The sequence below is a fragment of the Furipterus horrens genome, unplaced genomic scaffold (genome assembly GCF_987537825.1).
Source record: "Furipterus horrens unplaced genomic scaffold, mFurHor1.1.pri manual_scaffold_7, whole genome shotgun sequence".
Lineage (NCBI taxonomy): Eukaryota > Metazoa > Chordata > Mammalia > Chiroptera > Furipteridae > Furipterus > Furipterus horrens.
In genome coordinates, this window is record NW_028327177.1 from 116,615,393 (window position 1) to 116,634,065 (window position 18,673).

General features: G+C 41.1%; 1 protein-coding gene across 1 annotated transcript in view; it reads right to left on the minus strand.

Annotated features, from left to right (window-relative positions):
* Nucleotides 1–18,673, minus strand: part of COL6A6 (collagen type VI alpha 6 chain) — a 108,833-nt gene that overhangs the window by 12,001 nt on the left and 78,159 nt on the right. Inside the window, exons 29-34 of the mRNA XM_090283008.1 lie at nt 18,369–18,404; nt 18,212–18,248; nt 16,135–16,146; nt 12,385–12,878; nt 5,859–5,955; nt 2,034–2,705 (exon numbers count right to left, since the gene is read on the minus strand). Coding sequence (XP_090139134.1) covers nt 2,034–2,705; nt 5,859–5,955; nt 12,385–12,878; nt 16,135–16,146; nt 18,212–18,248; nt 18,369–18,404 — 1,348 coding nt within the window. The remainder of the gene's footprint in view (nt 1–2,033; nt 2,706–5,858; nt 5,956–12,384; nt 12,879–16,134; nt 16,147–18,211; nt 18,249–18,368; nt 18,405–18,673) is intronic.

Genomic DNA, 18,673 nt, shown 5'->3' on the forward strand with positions numbered 1-18,673 from the left:
CTGAATGGCCCAAGATGGTGATCCTTCCCGGACTGTGCATCTGAATTTTAATATTTTATCATTCTTAACTCTTAAGCATCAGGTTGTTAGTCATTTTGTTTCTCTTAGAAAATATGTTGATGCTGATGAGGACTGTGCTTAATAGCCAACTCTGTCAGCGCAGTGTGTTAAATGAGAACTTAGGGGCTGCACTGGAATTCAGGAGGGTGCTCTGCCCCTGCACAGTGAGTGGCTCACACCACCTGATCAGCGTGTGTTAACATTGAATGGGCGAGTGTGAGTCTATGGGCCTGAGACAGAATTAAGTAGGCAGGATCGAATAAGATTGCGTCAAAACTGCTCTCAACTGCTCATACTTTTACAGCTATGGTTTAAAAATGGAAGATTTCTAGATACTTAATTTTTGGAAAAGTGACGTATAACTCTGTCATTGTTATAGTTTCCCAAACAAGCACTTTCTATATCTCTCACCTAACCCAAGTCATTCTTAAAACATTTCTTCCCCATTCTCTGGGTGGTGGTGGGGTACCTTTTCTCTAATTGTATACAGGCATACCTCATTTATTGTGCTTCATAGGTGTGTATTCTGCAAACTGAAGGCAAGACCTTCCGCCAACAAAAAGATTATAGTCTGCTTTATTGCAATAATACAGCTTTACTGCAGTAGTCTGGAACCAAACCTGCAATATCTCCAAGCTAGGCCTATAGTCTGATTACCATGAAACACCACTAAGAGTTTTGGGGGATGTAGGGAAGGAAATTCCATCTTAAACTTGGCAGCTTTTTGCCTTCTAAGGAATGTTCCATTACAAGTTTCTCAGTCTTTCAAGGTGTTTTTTCATTTTACCTTTACAAACACCTTCTGATTACTTCCTTCAGAATGACCACTAACGCCTCCCCCCTGTTTTTTTTCTAGCTCCTCTTTTTGGTTCCTGTTCCAGAACACATCCACATAAATTTCATTCTGGGAGCTTACTGCTCCCATATCAGTGTTTCTCAAACCAAGTGTGCATGTGAATCACCAGAGGATCTTGATAAAATGCAGATTCTAGTTCAGAATGTCTGGGGTGGGGCCTGAGATTCTGCGTTTGTCACAGGCTTCCCGGTGATGCCACTACTGTTGGTCCTAGACTCACACTTGGAGAGGCAGAGTCCCACCACCAGTTTCCCTCAGACCTCGCCTGCCCTGCCCTGTCAGTATCTTTGTAGACTTAACTGCTCTCAGGTTTGACAAGTTTGAGACAATCAGAATCTCTTTAGATATGGTCCTCTTTTGCTTGAGTGTTCACTTTTATTAATCTGAACTCCAAGTGTTCATTTATCATGAAAACATTCAGAAATTCAACGGAGTGATTTTTGGCCTCCAGAATCATCCAGTATAAGGACAGGTTTTTTTTATGCATCCCATTGCATTCAAAATGAATTGCATCCTTTCCAGGCTAGCTCATTCCAAGAAATATAGGCATGCTTTAAAAAAATTTTTTATGGGCATCAGTTATATTAATTACTGGCATCAGAAAAAGTCATTAACAAAGCTGAGAACGTTTTGCAAGTATGCATCTTTCATTCTGACAGGTAAAATGGTGTCTCCTAATGCATCAAGCTCTGCCTTTTGATCTTGTAAAAGCCCAGAATTGTTGACTTTTTCTCTGGCTCTCTTTTTTGATGGGTTAACTGATGAAACTTTCCATCAAAGGGCAGCATGCTAATGTGACCTGGCAAGGATTTCTACTTTGTAGCTAAAGACTTCACACCCACAGACTATGCTGTTCCATGCACTGAGGTATGTAAGCAGCTGCTTGTTTGGTTTTGATTGCTTCTCCATAGGAACCAGAGATATAAAAAAAATGAGTCAGAAAATTAAGTGCTTAGGAATCAGAGGCTTCCTCCCTCCAACATTCTTCATTATGTATTTTCCTTTCTGACCCTGCAGTGCCCTTGAAGACACAAGAGGCTTCCAAGAATCCATGTCAACCCTTCATTTGGGAATATCAGGTACACTAAATGTGCAAGAAAAAGTTTTTATGACTTACGCCTGATTGAGCTTATAAAAGACTTCACAAACTTCACACCATAACTGTGGTCAGGTTTATGAATTCGACCAAGCTGGACCAAGTGGTGATCCAGGGGGTGGCTGGCTAGATCTTCCAGTTCCTTGTCATTCCAGGTAGGACCAAAGGAAAACACAAATAGGGCATAACCTTGACATTTGGCTTTCAAAGATTCTTTCTTTAAGGTTTCTCTGTCTATGTGACTGGTTTCCCCAGCAGATATCACAAATATGACTTTGTTTTTTCTCAGATTTGGGGCACTTAAAAAGATGTTGTCCAGAGTCCACTGTAAGGCATGCCCGATAAAAGCGTCTCCGTTTAGTTGTTGAACAAATTCTTCCACATGCCTCTTCATGTGGCGTCTGCTACTGTAGGTGGTTAGGTTGAACTCAGTTCTAACAGGACTCTTCTGAGTGTTGGGTAGGAAGTTAGGGGGGGCGTGGCTTAATAGGGCCACCCTGTCTCCAGTGACAGAGGTCTCGGGCTCTGGAGTGACTTCAAAGAGATCTAACAGTGCTCCCAGGAAGTCTCTTATGTCTTCAAACTCGGCACTTCCCACGTGCCGGGAGCCATCCAGAAGGAAAGCGGCGTCTACGTAAGACTGCACAGAGGGTGGTCGGGCTTGATCACAGGATGCATCTGGCCTGCACGCATCTGTAGACCGAAAGTCACTTAGGGTTACTAAACGGAAATGGACAGAGGAGGAAAAACAGCATCTCAAATATTTCAACATTTGGAAACTGCACAAGCCTTGATCTTAAAATAGTTACTAAATGACTTTGATATAACACCAGGAAGATTTCCCAGTACATGGCATGCATCTATTATGAATTTTATACGTAGCCTGTGTCTTAAGTTCCATTCACTAACACTATCTGACTTTTAAAACTTAATCTGCTTTCAAAAAAAGCTTCTTCTTAGCTGTTTTTTTTTTTTTTTAAGTTTATAAAGATCGAAGTGGACACATTATCTCATGCTTGTAAGGGTATACTGTATCATAACATAAAAGCTGATAATCTCAGCCCTGGCTTCTGTGGCTCAGTGGATTGAGCGTCAGCCTGCGAGCCAAGTGTCGCTGGTTCGATTCCCAGTCAGGGCACATTACTAGGTTGCACGTCAGGTCCCCAGTTGGGGGCGCAAGTGAGAGGCAACCACACAGTGATGTTTCTCTCCCTCTTTCTCCTTTCCTCCCTCTCTAAAGAAATAAAATAAATAAACAAACAAATAAATAAATAAATTATTTTTTTAAAAAAGCTGACAATCTCTCTAGTTGACAACATACAGGTTAAACCAATGACCTTTAACATTATGCTCACACTATTCTATGAAAAGTATTCCACTTAAAAAGTAAGAGTGAAGAAAGCAATGAGTCTTTTATTTCAGTTTGGATAAAGGGTTATAATTCAGTGTCTATTTGTATATACACATTAAGGACAAAGCTACTGTTTATGCTTGTAGCTCCAGAGTGATTATTAGTTGAAAGCTCAATATTTATTAAAGAAATGAATATAAATACCACATATTAAAGGACATTCATAACATGACATCATTTTAATAAATATGCATATCTCACTTTAAAAATGTGTAGTACTAAAAACAGTAAATTCTATTGACTCTGATCACATGAATATTTAGAGGAATTTTTTAAAAAAAGGAAAGATCTTAAAGATCACCTAATGTTCTAATTTTACAGATGACACCGAGGGCAGGACAGTAAAACAATTGTCAAAGGATACAGCAGGATTTCCAAAAGTTTCTACACATGAAGTCCATGTTCTGTTGTTAGAGACAAGGCCACATGGTATAATAGTGGGGAGGTCTCTTGGCCTGAGAACCAAGATACCTGGACTTTGGTCTTACTGTTCCCAGTAACATGCTCTATGCATTTATCCAAGTCACCACTGGGCCTCAGTTCTGCACAATTCCTGTACACAGTTAAGCAGTTGAATCAGATTTACTTGGAGAGCCCTTCCGAGACTGACACTCTGTAATCCTAGGTTTCAGTAATAGTTAATGGCTAAGGATGAGAATGGCCTCTTTAAATTCTAAGAGAAGAAAGAGAATGGAAGAGCATGTATGGGGACAGCTGGTACTTAGACAGGGGCCGGGGCTGCATATAAAAACTATTAGATGAAAGGATAATGACCAGAATGCAGCTCCTAGGGGAGGTAGTGAACTTCCCATCTTCATGGACTTGATGTGGTTCTGCACAAGTTATAGTTCCCTTACTAAAATTCAGTAAAATTTTATGACCACATTTAATGGTCAGATGACAGAACAGTCACTTGTGTGCAAGGCAATTTCTAAAATCAGGGACAGCAGGCTGCCCATTTGCTCAATTTTGTGGAGTTTTTTAATTGTAGGAAATGACAGCCAAAATATCTTCCCTTATATGCCTATGAGACAAAACAAGGATTTAAGCCAAGAAATGAAGCCAAAATCTATCCCCAGTCACACATGTGCAACTTCTGACTGTGCAACATGCCAGCAGCCTGCTGTAACTGATATGTTCAAAAGCCCACTGAGAACCGAGAGGGTGGGATGTAGCTCCCCATAGTATGGTTAGGACTTTAAGTGCTTTGAGTCAGAATGCCAGTGCCTAACGCTCTGGCTCTGTGAAGTTGAGAGGGGTGGGGAGAGAGAGGGAGGGAGAAGGGGGAAAGAAAGAGGGAGAGAGAAATATCAAGGTGGGAAGGGAGAGATTGATTAGAGGGAAGCAAGGGGAACAGAAGAAGAAGAGAGGGTTATTAGAAGAAATCTTGCTTCCCCCCCTGAGTTCCCGCCTCCCTGTGAGGTCCGTTATAGGGCAAGCATTTGCATCTCATTGATAAACACGGAGAAGGAGAAGAAACAAAGCATTTCTTCGAGGCCAAATACAGTTTCAAGAAGCAGAACAAGGGGATCTGTGTTACTCATAAATTGCAGGATTTCTAAAGCTAGTTTTCTTGAATTTGATCTGGCTTTGAGGCCCTGAGCAAATTATTTCATCTCTCTAAGCCTCATTTTCCTCATCTGTGAAATGGAGCTAAGAACAGTTCAAGTGTTTCAGGGTGAGTATAGCAATTGAATGAAACATTGAGAAAAGTGCTTGGAACCCAGTAACATGATAGCACCAGTATTACCTATCACCACCATCATCAGTGTCATGTAAGACAATTAGAACAGTGCATGGTTTCTAATCGATGCTTGGTAACTTAGCTATCACTCCCACCAGCAATCCCAGGGGCTTTCACTCATTTCATAATTACTAGAACACTGACATGACTAGAATCCCCAAATACAGAGCTAGCCAACGCCCCAGCTAGACCTGTAGACTGTATAAAACACTACACACAAACCAGCACTGCAAATCTTTCTCATGCTTAACATTTGGAAGTCCATGAAGCATCTTTCCAATGAGGCATGCATGACTTTCTGCTCATTGCCGCTTGTACCGTAAAACATTTCTTTGGGGCTGTGAACGTTTGAGATTTAGAAAACACATAAACACATTGCATTACATGGAAAACTTGGCAGTGAGACAGGCCACAGTTTTCTAAAAATCACTGCTGGTTCCTGGAAGCTACAGGCAGCAGAGGCCTGGAATGCGATCCCCTCGCTGTGACACAGAGGGGGAGGCCCTGCTCACAGCTGAAGGGCTCCATCTGTGGACAAACGATGCAGGGTGAGGAGATGAGGCCAGAGCCCCAGGGAAATTCTCCCACGGCCACACGTGTCCTTTGCTGCCAAGTTCCAGCCACTCCTGCCAAGGGTGACTCAATGCGCTCAATGGATCTGATCGAATGATGTCCTTTCTGCAGGCCTTACCGTAGCAGAACGTGCACCTCTGCAGGCTCTCTAATGCTGGTGTGCCGTCAGCCCGGGATGGAACCATTATTACCTGGAACGTGCCAGTGTCATCGATCTGCAAAAGAAGGAAAAGGCAGAGGAAGACCAGCTTAGTGGGCGGGGCTGCCACAACTTCCCAGGAGAGCTACGCTGCTGCTTCTGAGAAGGTCCCGGGGAGGCGCAGCCTGTCTGGGTGGCTGAGAGCTCTGCCTGGGTGTGAGTCCTGGTGCTCCCTTTAGCTGTGTGACAAGTTACTTAGCCTGTTTCCTCTTCTGTAAAATGGAACAATCATACACTAACAGGGCTACTACATGTGTTTATAATTGAAAAGCACTTCCTGGCACAGGGTGGGTGCTACATGACTCATTAGAGACCACAAAGCACTTTTTTATTTACTATCACAACAACCCAGTGACTTTTTTCTCGTGTTCATCATTTCCATTTTACAGAGGAGGAAACTGACGCTCAAAGAAACTTTCAAGTGTTAGGACAGGGGCTCAATGCTATTCTTACTAACTGTTAAAATGCAGCAGAGTCTTTTGCAGACATGAGTGTAACAGGGTGATTTTGACTGGAACCCAACTGGATTAAGTGTAGCCAACTGCAGAGAAGAAATTAAGGTATAATTAACCAAATAGCATATATAAGCAATGGCTAAGCCTCCCTCGAGGGAGGCAGAGCTTTTGAGGAGAATCCCCAGTGTCCTTTACTTGCTGAAAGTAAATGAAACTATCTAAGGAAAACCACAGCCATGTCTTGTTTTAAACAGAATGCCCCAAACAGCAAACTCCTTGATTTCATAACAAAAGGGCTGATCAAAGGACAGTTACCTGACTCACAAATCATGGAAAGTTGAAGGAAAATGGTAGGCATGATCCTATTTAATGCCTAAGAGATGGGACAGATGGCATTTAGTTTCCCCTGTGATTCCTACTGGCTTATTTTTCTCTTTCTTGCGGAAGCTTCCTTCCCGAACATTATCCACGGAGAGAGGACTGTGGCAGCCATATTTACAGGGGGTGGCTCCATCTCTCCAAGCAGAGCAGTTGCACCAGGATGGATAGTCGAGCCCATTAGATCCTTTCTCTCAGGTGTTTGGACCTAGAGTCCTGAGGTCTCTCCATGCTCACGGTAAACTCTAACAGAGCTGCAGGCATGCCATCTTTTAACTTGTAGACTGAGGAGCAAAGGAAATGGAAGGAGGGTAGAGGTGGGGGATTTGCCTGAGGCTTTTCTCTGTTTCTGTCCATCTTTTACCCGGTGTATAAGAGATGGAGAAGTCTGTGCTCACGGAATTGCTCCCTGAGAGACCACTGCATTTGCCTTCATAAGCCATTGGGGCTACAGGAAGGTGTTTTTCACTAAATTTCTAGGCACAGATATGTAGAGAAAGGAACGACTGAGAGAAAGCAGTCAAAGTAGCAAAGGTGAGCATTGTGTGGAATGAGAGAAAAGAAGACAAGACCCTGCGGTGGCAGTGCAGTGGGGAAAGGGTGGGGTGGTGAGGACAATATGGGGACATTTTGTAGTGGAGTGCAGTGCTCTGCCTAACAGTACCTGTCCTTGTGACTCTCTTCTGTAAAATCTACATTGCTCACTGATTCTTTTTTTTTTTATTTTTTTTTTATTTTGGTTTTTCAATTACAGTTGTCCCCTTTTCCCCTAATTTCTCTCCCGCTCACTGATTCTTTATGCAAATGAATCCTTTGAAGAAATGCTGAAATGTGTGTCCAGGCGGGCGCAGGGTGAAAACAGAAAAACAGAAGCTGCCTACCTGATTCAGAGGCAGAGGACACCTGGGTTAAATCTGGATTCTTATAATAGCTTCTACCTGGGGTGTGTGCCTGTGTGTACTCAAGCTAGCTTAAGTTGGTTTTGGTAATCTATAAACAAAGAATCTTGACAAACACAGAGCAGAAACCATTAGTCTGTATTGTTAATGACTTTAAACAGGTCTCTGGGCAATGTTGTGAGTGAATCACGTCTTTGCTTCATCTGGATTTTGGTGAGCAATGGGGAAACCAAACCCAGGGAGTATGGATAGAACACATGGTAGGGGCAACGTGCTGTATTATTGCCAACTATCAGGATCCAGGAAAAAAAAATCACAAAATGTTTGAGCTAGAAGAAATCTTAGAAACCATGTGGTTAAGTTTAAGTTTTGCTCTCCCCAAGACAAGACCTGCCTCCCATCCTCTGCATGAGCCACCTTTCTGATTGTAGTTTGTGTCAGGGGCGCTACCTTAATTTAGAGCAATGCTCCCAGTTTCACCCAGGGATTGCTGCCATTGAACTAGTTTGCATCCTGCATGTCTGCAGTGTGGCAACGTCCATTTCTGGCCATGGCACTAGTTGATAATTTAGGCTTCATAGTTAATCATGTATCAACACGTTGGGGTCAGCTTAAAACACCATTCTTCTAATTGATTCTAGTGTGTTGCTTTACTGGGAGAGTCCATGGGGAGTCTGCCCTCCTGGCCCTCCCTAATCCGAGTAATATACTAATCAGTAAAGCTTGCCAGATGAGGTTTCAGAGATCACCCATCCTACCATGTATCACTGGAGCAACTATGGTTAGCGTATGTTACACAAAATTCCTTGAACTAAATATGGGTTGGGAATTTTTTAAAAAAGGGTTCTGTTTAAAATTATTTAAAATAAAGGGTCCACTTTTCTTCCCACTTTTCTGGGGTTTCAAAGAAGCACCAGCTTGGATAAAAGAACAGCTATAACGTCCGCAGAAGGGCACAATGAGGCATTCAGCAAATGGCTCTGGATGACACTCTGTTCTTTCTTTTCTAAACATTATGTGATTCATAAATGGGTGCATACAAAAAAAATTGCAATTAATATTATGAGTAATATTCTTTCTTTAGATAATTCTATATTAATGAAAAATACTCTTATAAAAATAAAAGGTTGGCCACTCAAAGTGCTAAAATTTCCCATTAAAAATCCTACTACATTCATTTTATCTCTGTCTTAAATCATAAGAATAATCTGTAATGTCAAATATTATTCTTAATTTTTCTCCCATCTGCAACACTAAACAGCAGAGTAAAGAAAAAAACATAGGCCAGCTAAAAAAAGAGACACTTCTTATAAGTATATTAGAAAGGGAGATCACTCCATATTAGAATTCTTAATGTAGAGCAAATACAGTTTCACCAAAGAAGGTCAATCACTAAGAAAATTTAGAGGGAAAACCCTAGCGACAAAACAAAGCTGAGACTGAAGTTTTTCTAGTCAAAAATGGCCTTTTCTTTCAGAAGGGATGGCCAGCTGGCCACTCAGTTTCATATCGGCATGAAGCAGTTCCAGGATGGCGATGGCCAGTCCGTCTGCTAAGGAACACAGGGAAATCAGACAATGCTGCCAGGTCGGCTGCTGCTGAACCCTGCCACATATATCTGCCCAGTCCCAGGTTTCACACTGGACTATGAACTCTCAGGTCAACGGAGATTTAGAAAAGTCAGGATAATTATGAAATAAACTCCAGTTTTAAAACATCGCCCCCAAATACAAATTTGTTGTCATGAAGTTTTTGAGTTCTATTCTTAAAATAAGAATAAACTACAGTTTAAGTGTAGTAAGCACAACGGAAGAGAATGAATAGAGAAAGAAAGAAAAAGAGGGCGAGTGAAGAAGTGGCAACATAATTTCTCTCCTGTAATGTCAGGCATTGCGTTCTCACTGACTTGTGTATATGCCTCTGTTTTTAACCATCCTGGACAACCCTGCTTAGTTCCATCCTCCATAAGGCTGGGTCTCTCGGTTTTCTACTTTACTCTTGTATCCTCAGAGCCTAGGACAGCACCAAATCATGACTCAGTATTTTATGTAATGATAGTTTGGTGTTTTTTTGAATCATGATTCAGCATTTTTACATAACAGTGACATAGCATTTTTAAGAAATCATGACTTGGCATTTTAACATGATGATAACTGTTTCACCAAATCATGACTCAACATCTTTACATAACAATGACTGAGCATTTCTACCAAATCATGGCTCAACATTTTTACATGACGGTGGCTTGGTGTTTTATGTAATGATGACTTGGCATTTTTACCAAGTCATGATTCATCATTTTACATAATGAATCAGACAGAAGTCACTGGCAGGTAAGTTACTGCCCCTATAAAAGGCCTTCAGAAAAAAGATGACATCTTGACCACCTACATTTAGCCATTTAGTTCTGTGGTCCCCAAACTTTTTTGGCACCAGGGACCAGTTTTGTGGAAGACAATTTATCCATGGAGAGGGTGGCGGGGGATGATTGGAGTTGGATGTCAGGAGATAATAAGAGGGAAGTTTTGCTTGCCTGCCCGCCTTACCTCCTGCTTGCAGCCCAGTTCCTAATAGGCCACGAACCAGTACCCGTCCATGTCCCAAAGGTTGGGGACCCCTGGTTTAGTCTATGCCAACAGTAAATCAATCTTGCCTGCAGAAAATTCTTACTTAACTCTAACCTAAAATCTATGACTACTATTAATCCCATTTTCTTTAATATAAAATTTTGCTAAGTTGGAGTTCAGCTGGCTAATTTTCTTCAGTAAAAATTTTTCACATAACCTGAAGACAGTGATTTCCTTCCTCTAGGTGAAGTAATTTTCAAATACTTGGCCTTTTTGTTCAGGTTGCATCTTCCAAGACCCCTTTGCTGCTGTGTGGGGCTCCTCCTCATGGTTTCCACATGAGTGAAGAACAAAATTCCATGTTGGGCCAGCACAGATGACTGGAAGGACACTTTATTGGGTCCAGCAGGTCTTTTGTAAGGAAGCCCTGCCACTGAGCCACTATTGGCAGGGTGTTTTAAAGGTTAGAATAGCTATTATCAAAAAAGACAGGAAGTAACAAGTACTGGCAAAAATGTGGAGAACAGGGAACCCTCATGCACTCTTGGTGGCAATATAAATTGGTTCAGCCACTATGGAAAACAGCATGGAGGTTCTTCAAGAAAGCTAAAAACAGAACTACCATATCATCCCATAATTTTACTTCTGTGTATTTATCAAACAAACAACAACAACAACAAAAATCCCCCAAACAAAAACAACCCAAAAACACTAACTCGGAAAGATATACGCACTTTATGTTCCTGGGCCATTATTTATAATAGCCAAGACATGGAAACAGCTTGTGTTCACCAATGGCTATATGGATGAAGAAGATGTGGTACGTATATATGCAATTGTTATTCAGCCATAAAAAAGAATAAAATCTTGCCATTTGTGACAACATAGATGGAACTTGAGGGCATTATGCTGAATAAAACAAATCAGACAAAGAAAAATGGCATATGATCTCACTTAGGTGTGGAACCTAAAAACAAAAACAAAATCTGAACTCATGCAGAGAACAGAGGGATAGTTGCCAGAGGTGTGGTGTGCGAGGATGGGTAAAATGAGTGAAGGGAGTCAAAAGGTACAAATTTCCAGTTACTAAATAAATACGCCCTAGCTAGTGAGGCTCTGTTGGTTGGAGCATCAGTCCACATACCAAAAGACTGTGGGATCAATGCCAGGTCAGGGCACATACCTAGGTTGTGGGTTTGATCCCCAGATGGGGCATGTGTGGGAGGCAACTGATCAATGTTTCTTTTTCACATCAATGTTTCTCTCTCTCTCTCTCCCCGCCTCCTCTCTCTCCCTCCCTCTCTCCCACTTTCCAAGACAAATAAACATATCCTTGGGTGAGGATTAAAAAGAATACATCATTGGGATGTTATGTACAGCATGATTATAGCTATTACCGTATTGCACATTTGAAAGTTGCCAAGAGAGTAAATCTTAAGTTCTCATTACAAGAAAAAAATTTTTTTTTGTAATTACTTATGGTGACAGATGTTAACTAGACTTTTTGTGGTGACTATCTTATAATATATACAAATACTGAATCATTACGTTGTCCACCTTAAACTAATATAATGTTATATGTCAATTATAGCACAATTTTATTTCTACAAAGGACACCTTGATCCTGGGTTTATTTAGGAATGCTACACAGTAAGAATTTAATCCTCAACTTAAGAAGCTATAACTAGAATGGCTTTTCCTTTATAGTATTTGGATAATTCCATGATTGGGAAGTTATAAAATGAGTCAGTTGGTTTTCAGGGTAGAGTAACAATTACTACTCTGGCCTTTAATAAAGTGATGTCCAGAAATGTTTATTGGCCTTCCTGATTGAGATCTTTACACCCAGATGCCAGAGAGGTCCCTAGTATTAGCACTAGAATAGCAAACCTGGGTTCAAGTCCTGACATTGCCATTTCTTAGCTGTGACCCTGGGCATATGCATTAACTTCTCCAAGCTCAGTTTTCCTATGTGATACATAGTACCTTTTAGAATTAAACAGGATAATGTGTACAAAGGGCTTAGCATGTGCCTGGTAACAGCAATAAATAGTATAATTCAATGTTTTCTTATAAAGGTTTATGATTATAGTCCCTCCTCCCACCACCCCGCCCCCAAAAGTCATAAAAGGCTTAACCCTCTTACTGCAAATGCACGCTTGATGGAGGGCATGTTGCTGAAAGCGATCACGACTGGAACAATGTCAAGGGCACTGAATTCCATGGTGGCCGTGGCGATGGACTGGGTGTCGGCAGATGGACCGCTGCTGAAAAACGTGGCGATTCTTCTTGTGTGAGCCCCTGGCAGGGTTCGCTTGAAGACGTTCCTAGAAACAAACCTCATTGCTTTGCCAATCTCCCTGCCGTCTGACGACCTCTCGTAAGGGATGGCTTCAATTTCCCGGAGGAGCCGGTTCTTCTGGTAGGCGTCTGAGAAGCGGATGAGGTGTCTGACCTGGGAGTTATAGGAGAGGACGGCGATGCGCGCTCCCACAGGGCAGCTATTGTCCCGGACCCGGACACTGCTCACGAGGGAGGACATCACCTCCTTCATCTGCTCGAATTCCTGCTTGGTCACATCCTGCGACTGGTCTAAGACAAAGGCCAGCTCGGTTGGATGCACAGGGCATTCGGGTTTTCCTAAAAGGCAAGAACATACCCCTGATCATGCAGCATTAAAAAAGAAAAAGACACAGAGAAAGCAAAGGAATTTTAAATGTTAAATATTCATATATTTAAACATTAAATAGGTATGAATAATTTAAATATAAAGACATTTGCAATACTAAATATTTAAATCTTGAATACTTTAAAACACTACTCTAAAATCTGAAATTGCTCTTTTAAATAAAGCACAAGGAAAAGTCTGTAATACCATCTGAGTGTTAAAAGACATTTGTAAATTGCCAGATTCCTTATAAATGATAAAGAGCTTATGGGTATGCCCTTCTTTTTACCTACAGAGACTGGATCAAGGGCATCATGTTCGTTGCTGGAATGTCACTCAGTTAAATAAACTAAAACATTTTTTTTTTCCCCTTAGTGAGTAAATGTAACAGGATAAAAAGGAATGGGTATGAAGAGAAGTGACATACACTACACAGAACAATTAGATGCAAAGACAGCAGGCACTATAGAGAAGTGTGCAGAGCCCTGGCCCAACTACTGACTAGCCATTTGACCTTGTCCAAGTGTCTTAATCCTCTCTGTGCTTAGGTGTGCTTATCTGCAAAATGTCAGTCCTAATGATACTTACTGCATAGGCCTGTGTTGAGTATTAAATGAGGTAAAGCACTTAGGATAGATAACACTGCCTGTCACATAGTAGGTGCTCAATTAGCATTAGCCATTACTAAATATAATAATTATTATTACAGACCTTTTCACTGTTAACAGAGAACTCTTATCACTTAAAAGAATAAGAAACACTTTAGCTGATTTTTTTACGTAACAGCTAAAATGCAAGTTTAATCAATAAATGTATCACTTAGAGAAACTTTGAATTATGATGGTTAAACTCAAATGTAAGCCTTACTTTCAGATTTATTCAATGATCCCAGTTCCCTGTACTTATCACAGTTGGCAGTCTCTATTTGTCTGAATATCTGATTAATGTTTGCCTCTCCCACTAATTTAGGAAGTGTGGAGCCAGGAATTGTGTCTTGATCTGCCAAGTTATTAATCCCTGCCATATTATCAGGGGTCTGATGAATGCTGACAGAATAAAAAAGAACCACAGGACAGTTCCTTGCAATAGGTTTGGGAAGAAGAACAAACTTCAATAACAGGGGAGATGCCTGGTGTTGAGATGTGGGTGGGTAGAAGGAAATATTGATGATGTGCTTCTCTGGAGGGGTGTCTCCTCTCCTTAATATGCCAGCAAGTCATGTTCAAAGACAATAAACATACCATGAGGCCCACCAGGTCTTCCTAGAGAGCTCAGGAACTCAGACTTGCTGGTTCCTGCCTATGCTGGTCGAGGACGGCGTCCCTCTGTTGTAACCATCTGGGTTTCGCCCCCCTCCCTACTTAGTGCTACATTATTATTTCCTTCTCGTCCTGGTCTCCATGACCTTCACAGGCAAAAGGATCAGGAAGAATAAACATTCAACCCCAAATGAAACTGTGCATCTCAATGGGCACAGGACAGAACTTAGTAGCTCCTGAGTCTAATTTGGTGGGGTAACAGATTTTTAAAGATTAAGGTCATGTCAATTTTACAATAAAAAATGAGTGAAATTATGACCAAATTTAAAAGTGGTTCCACCAGCTTTGTGTTTGGGCTGTTACTTGCTTATGGGAATGACAACAACACAGCTTCAGATGTAACTTAGAGATGAAGGGGCGGGGGGAAATTCACAGTGCTGGTTGAAGGTGTAAACAAATTCAACTTTTCCAGAAAAACACCGAGCTGCCAGGGAGCTGAGGAGGCCTAAGAACGCTGGGCCGCACTGTGGGAGCCAAGGAGGCCCTGCTCCAGGCAAGGAAGGGCCACACCAAGACCAGCATGGCTCTGTGGTCACACACTGTATGGTTGCTGCTGGACACTGAGCAGGTGATAATGGGGACAGAAGGAGGCAAACCACACCATGACATGGAACTGACACATAACAATGGTGGCCCTTGTCCAGGATACCGTCATCTCTGCCTGAAACACCACACCTCCTAACTAGTCCTCTGGTGTTTATACTTCTCCCACAGTGGCCCAAGTAAACTACAAAAATTGTTCATGCTCCTCCCTTCATACCTTCAGTAAACTCTTTAATACTCTCCCAGTATAATTCAAATAAAACCCAGCTTCGTTATTATAACCTGCAAAGCTCAGCTTGACCTGCCCTTTGCTTGCATCTCCATTTTGCAGATGTCAACCTCTGCCTCCCTATGTCTCAGTCATATGCGGCTTCCATCAGTTCCTAGAAAATGCCTACGTCTGTCTTGGCTCATGGCCTTTGCACTTGCATTTCTCTCTGCCTGGCTCTTACAGAGCTGGCTTCGTTTTATTCTTCGGTGACTTCAATGTCACCACCTCAAAGAGGTGTCCTCCATCCAAAAGGGTTCCTCACCTACCCTAACATTCTGTGACAGAGCATCCTGTTCTTTACCTCTTTCACAGCAACTATAGGAATCTGTAATTCCTTCACTTGTTTATTACCTGGGTCCCCTACAGAATGGAAACTTCTGATGACAGCAATCATATCTATCTTATTCAGTATTCTGTCCCTCGTTGCTGGCACAGACCGGCATATAGTAGGCTTTCAATAAATATTTGTTGAATGAGTGAACAAGCAATCAGAGGGCATGAATTGGTAGGTTTACATAAAAGGCATAAGGATATAAAGGCCTAAGAGGGGGGTGATGAATTTGTACAAAAATAGGTAATAGGCATCTGTAGAAAGACTTCAAAACTAGCATTGAAAAATATCAAACCAACTTGGTAATTACCATCAGGCATAAGCTTCATGAATTTTAGCATTATCTGAGCTTGCACATTCAGCTTACTTGCTATCTAATTATCTCTACTTTTATTTTTCACATTTTCCCCACTGGATCTTAATTTCTAACCTCTAAACTACAGAGACAATATGGCAGAGAGAGAGAGAAATGAAGGGAGGGGGATGTTATTACAAAAAATCCCAAGAGTAAGATATAGTAATGTCAGTTATTAAAATATGAATAATAAAAATCAAACCAGTTGGTTGAGAAACAGCTGGGAGACTCAGCTACTTTTAAGTGAGTGATTTATTGGAGGCAGGTCTGTGTTACCAGTATGAGGTAGCAAAGACAGCCCAGGTAAAAGTCATATCATCTGACAGGCAATATGTTATTCTAACTCATCTTTCCAGACACATGACATTTTGGGCTTTATTATAATACACTGTAAATAAAGATTACTCACCATGTCCACAAGCTGGGGAGAAGAACAAAGAAAATTAGGTTATTATTTGGTAGGAGAACAGAATTCTGTACTGTGTAGGAAAATCATGGCAGCTGAGATTCTGCACTGTGTGCTTTTTGTAGATGACTCAAAAATCAAACCAACAGATAGGGTTCTGAGAAAATGCAGATGCATCCCAGCATCTTGGTACAAGCCCTGCTCCTTCCACAGGTAATAGGAACGGAGAGGTGGGGCAATATATCGCCCTAAATCAGCAGCCTGCAGCCAGCTGTCAGATGGAAAGAACTTCTGCTTGCAAGGAAACGTTATGTTGCAGACAGGTACACTGAATTTGGAAAGCAAAAAGGTCCTAACCTCTTTTTACTTTAACCCTTTGAATGTCAACGTCACTGTGAGCGATGCTTACAAATTTTCCCAAAAGTGCCAGTGTCGCTCCCAGTGACTCTTTTTCAATAGCTATAAATGAAAATAACAATGGAGTAATTTGTATTTTATGTTTTGTTCTTTGTTTTTTGTACCTCAGGTTATATATTGATATAAATTTTTCTCATGTTGATTCAAATTTCAAATTACCCATGGCACTCAAAGTGTTAACTTTTCCCCATGTTGATTTCAACAGCTATTAATTTTATACACACATACACATACGTGTGTACATGTATAAACATCAGGGATAGATTTATCCTGGAGCTAATGAAGCTTAAGTTTTAGGTCTGCACTGTTCAATATGGAAGCCACTAGCCACATGTGACTTCCAATTTTAATTAATTAAAATGAAAGGAAATAAAAAATTCAGTTCTCAAGTACTCAGAGTCATGTGGCCAGTGGCTACCATATTGGACAGTGCATCAGAGCACGTCCATCATTGCAGGAGGTTGTACTGGATGGCATTGTTTTTGAGCTCTCATCCGCCAGGCCCCTTGCAAGGCTCTGGGAGGGTCCCCGGCTGTGTGCTCACATGAACACATACTCTTATAACATGCAGGAATCATTGTTTGTGATTTCCTTTCTTGTTCTAAAAGAACACTTACTTTTGAAATAATTTTGTACCCACTTTTGGATTTGTAATTTTGTATCGAGCCCCTCAAATTTTAAAAGATCAGGCCTCATCATGCTTGGATGTACCCTTGAGTCATTCTAGTTCACAAGGCTCCCATGTCAGAAAGCCTACTGTGCTAATTCAGCCCCAGAGCACCAGTCTGCGTGCCCCAATGTGTACATTTTGATTCCCATCATGGGTGGGTCCATTCTGCTACACTAAGGCAGAATTAAGATCAACCCTGCATTCAAAACTTTTAAGCCTGTGTCTTTGAGACCAATGCTCTCCACACAAATGGGCTCTAATTTGTCTATTTTTCTTCCCTAACATGTCTGGAGGGAAACTTTGACTTTTCCTGTCAGTCATAGTGTTTGTTTGGGAAGTCAATGAACATTTATAGATGAACATTAAATGGTCAACTCTCTCCTGATCTTGTGCATGGAATTCCTTTGATGGTGGTAACACTGATTTTGATAGAATAAGCTGCCATAAGGGCCTTAAAGCAAATTCAAAAGAGCATTTGCCAAATGAAAATGCATTTTTGCTTTTATATTTTTGAGGGGAAAATATTACAGTAATCAAGCCTACCTTTCCAGGTATTTCCAATCTATATACCAAAATCAGGACTTTCAACCCCCAGGACACCCTATTATCACAGCTGTCCCTTTCACACCAAGTGAATGCAATCTTGTCACTTAGGGTCAGGTGTTAATAATCATTTTAAAGAGTTCAGTGTGATTGTCCATTGATTGATTCCACCATCAAGAGAGTTCTGACCTCATATCTCAATGTCTCCTAGATTAAAAGCACTAGATAGATTATCACTTAGGGCTTGGAACAGATTCCATTAGACATGCTGGCAATGAAAGAGGGAGTTAGTTAATAGTCACCAGTCTATGCTGACTCAAAATATATGCAGTGACATCTCTAATTTTAAAAAATTGGCTGGTAAATTGTCTCAATTTTGAGTGCAGAAATGGCTGCTTTTCTGTCACGAAGGCTGACAACTTGGGTGATCATTTTAAGCAGGGTACTTACGGCTGTGGTTCCGCACATACTGAATAAGCTCACACATCTACAATTTAAAAATAAAACAGAAAGGATTAACCAACAGACCACCAGGTCCTGAAGCTTAAAAATAAAATAAATTTAATTGAGTACTTGGAATACTCTGCTGGAGTCAGGAGATACATACAGAAAATGATGCCACTCCTTTGGCCCCTTTCACACCCTAGGGAAACAAAACAAATGTGGTTTCACTGCCCTAGATACATACATCAGAGAACAAAATATGCACCAACACTATTCTAACAAAGGGATAACTTTTTAAAGATTTTTATTCTTATTTAGTTAAAGGGGACAAAAAGAATACATGTATATATCCATCACCTAATTAGAAACTATAAGCAGTAAGTTTGATGAATACAAACCTCCAAAAACTAATTTTCTCCAGCCCCATGTCTGGGTAAGGGTTGTCCAGAATCTAAGGATGAAACTAAC